General features: G+C 55.1%; 2 protein-coding genes across 2 annotated transcripts; one reads left to right on the top strand and one right to left on the bottom strand.

Annotated features, from left to right (window-relative positions):
• Nucleotides 1–104: 104 nt before the first annotated feature.
• Nucleotides 105–2,124, bottom strand: GUITHDRAFT_117985 (hypothetical protein; the record flags this gene model as incomplete). The annotated part of the gene is made up of 4 exons (XM_005822760.1): nt 105–201; nt 250–347; nt 661–1,878; nt 1,990–2,124. 4 exons carry the CDS (start codon nt 2,122–2,124, stop codon nt 105–107), a joined length of 1,548 nt encoding a protein of 515 aa, XP_005822817.1.
• A 1,651-nt stretch (nt 2,125–3,775) lies between these two features.
• GUITHDRAFT_155384 (hypothetical protein) lies at nt 3,776–4,927 on the top strand (the record flags this gene model as incomplete). The annotated part of the gene is made up of 5 exons (XM_005822759.1): nt 3,776–3,902; nt 4,059–4,300; nt 4,428–4,486; nt 4,535–4,631; nt 4,865–4,927. Coding segments are annotated over exons 1-5 (480 nt in total), but the record flags the coding sequence as incomplete, so codon positions are not given.
• Nucleotides 4,928–4,982: the final 55 nt, after the last annotated feature.

The following is a 4,982-nucleotide window of genomic DNA, read 5'->3' as shown; positions in this document are numbered from 1 at the left end:
AATCAGCAGACACTTCTTCCTCGTCCTTCAACTTTACATTCCTCCGGTGCCTCCCACTCCTCGGCCCAGCCCCCCCCCCCCCCCTCCACCTCCTGTCATCTTCGTCACAGGAGAGCCGATCGCTCCCTCCTCTCCCTCAGCCTCCTCACCTTTCCGTTCTCCTCCACCCTCTGAGCGACGAGCTTGAACTCAAACTGCTGCCTGCTCTCCCGTCACTTCTCCTCACACCAGCATCGACCTTGAACTCACTTGCCCGACCGCGTGGGATACACGTGACCTTGAAACAATCGATTCTCCTTTGTTATCGTGATGCTCCTTGTATGATAACATCGCATCATCTTGCCCTCCTGCACACCTTCATCACTAACTCCCCTCTCCTCCCTTCCTCCTTCTCTCCTCCCCTCTCCTTTTTTCTCCTCTTCTCTCATTTTTTCTCCTCTTCTCTCCTTTTTTCTCCTCTTCTCTCCTTTTTTCTTCTCTTCTCTCCTTTTTCTCCTCTTCTCTCCTTTTTTCTTCTCTTCTCTCCTTTTTCTCCTCTTCTCTCCTTTTTTCTTCTCTCCTCTCCTCTCCTCTCCTTCTTCCACCTCTCATCCTTCCTACTTCCCCTTCCCCTCCCACCGGCCCCACTACGGCTCCCACGACCGACCATCCTCGCCCAACCTGCTTGAACTTGAACTCAGTGATGCGCAGAGCGTCTTTCGGCGAGTCTGAATGTGCGCAGAAGGTGGCGAAAGTTCCATCCCCGATCTTGAAGATTGTCCCGTCTAGCCTGACCTGCTTCCACCCGAACCACTCGCTCTGGTACGACCCCAGGAACGAGGGCAGTTTGATCCGGAACTCCGACACCACTACCGGCCCGTTCTCGTCCTTCACCTGCTGCTTCACCTGCAGCCTCCTCGCCGCAAGCTGCGTCGGCCTTGCGCCCATCTGCTCACTCACGCTGTCCAGTGCCGCTCTGATCTCCAAGTTGCTCCAGAGAGAGTTCCAGTCGACGCAGAAAGTGCTGTCAAGCTGCTCGATCTCAATGTTGTGCATCTCCTTCTCCAGATCCCACGGCGCGATGGAGGATGCCAGGTCGTCGTACATGTACATCGTCTCCAGCGCGTCCAGGTCGACATTGGAGGGGAACTTGCTGGGGGGTCCAGGCTCAGGCAGGCTGAAGAAGAGGAAGGCATAGCGGTCGTCTTGCAGCCAGGCGCTCTCAACGGTGCAGGGAAGACACTGGATGAGGTTCGACCTGAAGGTCAGGAGGCAGAACTCGGCGTTTGAGATCTGCCGGCCCCCGGACTCTACAAGGACCCTCACGAACTCACTGAACTTGGGGAGGTCCCATGCAGGGACGAAGTGAGCAAGGGACTGGCCCACAGGGCCGGAGAACGGGATCCCCGAGAAGTACTTGCGGATGCCATGACTCAAGGAGAGGATGGTGAAGCAAGGGAGCTTCACAGTCATCATCAGCGTCCCCTGCGCTTCCAAGAACCCCCTCCTCAGTACCAGGTCCGTGATGCCCTCGTCTATGCTCACTTCGTCTATCACCTTCACCTCCATCGGAGTCTTCAGCAGCCTACCGATGTGAACCCTCAGGTCCTCCAGCAGCTGCTTGACGCTCCGTCCTGACTTGAGCCCTGACCTGTGCCGCCTGCACTTCACCAGCCGAGGTACAAGGTCGTCCAGAAGCTCAACGAGCGACTTAGTCTGCTCACGGTTCGCCGCTTTTGCAGCCGTTTGACCTGCAACATCTCTGCCGCCGACATTCTTAGGGGAGAACAGTGGGGGAGAGACTGCTGGTGCGTTTGCCCAGACCTCAACAATACGAGCTACAAGACAAACTTGTCCTTTCGAAGGACATGGGCAGGACCAGGAGAGTTCGTGGATCGTCTGGAATGTTCTCAACGCTAGTGGCAGAGTAGTGCAGTCAGCTGAATTCCTAGATATTGACGCTCCTTATCATTGTCTGCAGGGAAAATCAGAAAAGCCCGCGAGCATTACCTGGGCGTATTCACAAAGGTACACAGCTTCAGACAAGTAAAGAACAGTACGGGATATGTCGACCAAGAGGTCCAAAGGGACTGCGATACAACAAACAACTGGTCTTTTTGTATCAATGATTTTCCAGACGGGCATCAGGTTGGCAACAATACAAGCAAGTTCGATGCGATGGAAGGACGTATGGGAAAAAGGGGGCAAACATGTGTCATGAGAAGAGGAGAATGAGACGCAGGCGGTGCATAAAGAGTGCTTTGCCATGATATGAAAGGAGTAAGGAGAAGATGAGGTAGGAGGGAAGAGGAGGGGAGGAGGGGCGGAGGAGGGGCGGGGGGGAGGAGGAGGGGAGGAAAGGTCGCGTGTATCGCGGCATGCTCCATGAAGAAACGTCTTGAGATCAAGTACCCCACCCCTCGCATATCCAGTCAAACACACCCTACCTTTGATCAAGAAACATATGAAAATACCCCTTTACCCCCATTGTCTTCCGACTCCATGACCCCTACCCCCCTTTCGACCTATTCCGTGGGTACCAGGTTACACCACACTGCACTACCCCACCCCATCGCACTAACTCCGAGCACCCCCCAACTCAGGAATATGTTGACAAACATTCCAATCCCCAGTCCACCCCACCCCCTCTTTGAGCAACGGTTGGGGTACCCCTATGAAGAAAGAAAGTGTGAATGAGGAAGATGGGTGGGGGTACACAGGTAGGGGTAGATTAGATGGGAAATCTGTGGGTAAGATTGGGTAGTGAGGTCCAAGAGGGGGTGGGGTTCAATCGATCATGACCCCCGAAAACAAAACGCCGTAAACTCGAAAAAACTTTTAAATTATGAAAACTAGTTTATTCGATGATTTTTTACCAAAACCTGATTGTAAAATGGAACCTATATAATAAATAATTTTTAATTTTCGAATACATGTCTTTTCCTATAAAATACTTGAAAGCTATAAGACCTCTTGAAACAGTCGTACCGTAGTACCAAGTTGCCGCGGCAGGGCCGCCGGCCACCATGGCCCCGTCCCGCCCGGCCCGGCCGCCGGACCGGCCGGCCCGGGGTCGCCGGGGCCCCCGGCCGCGCCCGGCGGCGTGACCGGCCAAGCGGCGTTGAACTTCGGAACCGGGCCTCTGTGTGCCGGACTCTCAGGCTGGCAGTCAGTCCGACAGTGCCATGCCACCCAATGATTCACAAGACCGTTGTGATCAGGCTCGGCTGAGACAGCCCTGTGAACCAGCCTCGGACCAGCCTCAGTTGCACTTTCAGTGCCATGCAGCGGCGGCCGGGGCCATGCACAAGTGCTGCCGCTGTCACAGTGTGTGCAGCAAGGCTGCTCTCAGCGGCTGCGGAGCCTCCGGCCTTGCCCGCCGGGGACCGTGCCGGGTCACCGGTCGGAACTTCAAGTCGAACTTCCGAACCGTGCGGTTCTGAAATATGGTGACTCCGAGCCTTCAGCTAGGTCGGATGGGATCCTTCGAGATCTTTCTTTATGTGTACCCAATGCGTGGGGTGATAGATGACGTTGGGTAGGTGAAGACCCAATGAATTACCTATCGAAGAAGGGGTGGAGGATTTTTTGAGGGGGTAGGGGTAGGGTCTCTTTATTTGGGGGATGCGGAGTGCTTCGCCGAGGAGATTATTCACCACCACCCCACCCACACTACCCTCAGCGAAACGATCACCCCTTTCAAAATAGTAGAAGGAAGGGGTCTGACTATATCGGTGTCGGTGCCCCTTACGAGGATCACCCACCCTTATCTTGCCAGGTGCCCTCCCCTGTTCTTAGAGAACCTAGCAAGGCAATGGCGTCGGCATGCTGTTTGGAGGCGGGTAAGCCGCTGCAGGCAGAGTACAACCCTGTTGGCAAGATGGAAACGTTCGAGGGAAACAACATGTACGTCACTGGATCAGGTTGATCTCTAACACTCTCACTCCTCCCCGCCTTGTTGTTTGTTCGTTCAGAGGCGGGTGTCTAAGGGTAAAGTTTGATGTGGAACCAGTCAGAGCAAACAGAGTCTATGATGAATTTGCGTGTATGATGGTTAGGTTCTTATATTTCGTTGTAAGGATCCCATGCCGTCATTGTCATCTACGACATTTTCGGCTTTCAGGACCAGTGCCCTCAGGTGAAGCAAGTTTGTGATCGTCTTGCTGCCTACGGCTTCCTCGTTGTCGTCCCCGACATCTTCGTCAACAACAACAACAAGCCATGGCCTATCGACAAGTTCCCTCCCAAGCCTGAGGACAACCTCTCAGCTTGGATCGCTGGTTCCGATGGCAGCTTCTTCTACACAGAGTGTCTGAGCCAGGTACACACATGTAGGCCCTTTTCTTGCTTCACCACCGTCGACTCGAACGCCACACGTGCCTCTTGCATGGCTCGTCTCCCCCTCAGTCATGTTCACCTCCAAGCTCTGTTCTGACCTCCCTCTCCAGCTGCAGGTGTGCAAGAAGTACCTTGCGGGCAAGGGCGTCACCTCCCACAGCACCATGGGGTACGCCTTCCCCTCCTATAGCAGCTGCTGTACTCATGCTCGCGGCAGCTTCTGCTGGGGAGGATACATCTGCATGCGCTTCGGTGGTGAGGCCACCGAGGGACTTCGCAGCACCATCGCCGTGCATGCGGCCTTCTGGGACAAGGTTAGAAGGAGGATGAAGAGGACCTTGAGACGTGGAGGAGGAGGAAGGGAGGGAGGGGGGGGGAGGGAGGCGCTGAGGAGAAGGAAAAGGTGAAGAAGAAGAAGGAGAAGGCGAGAGGAGGGAGAGAAAGAGAGGCAGGGGGATCAGGAGGCACAGGAAGAGGAGTAGAAGAGACAGGAGAAGCAGGAGAAAGTGAGGGGGGAGGAGGAGGATCTGATGTGCTTCGGGAACAGGAGAAGGACTTTGCCAAGAATCTGAAGGTTCCCATCTGTGTCGTCGCTGCCAAGGGCGACCCCTCTGAAACGATCCAGGAGGTGGGAACTCCCTCCCTTCCCCCCCACCCAACGCCCC

Source organism: Guillardia theta, assembly GCF_000315625.1.
Source record: "Guillardia theta CCMP2712 unplaced genomic scaffold GUITHscaffold_119, whole genome shotgun sequence".
NCBI classification, from domain to species: Eukaryota; class Cryptophyceae; order Pyrenomonadales; family Geminigeraceae; genus Guillardia; species Guillardia theta.
The sequence above is the reverse complement of the archived record's forward strand: the minus strand, read 5'-3'. Positions and strand labels throughout refer to the sequence as shown.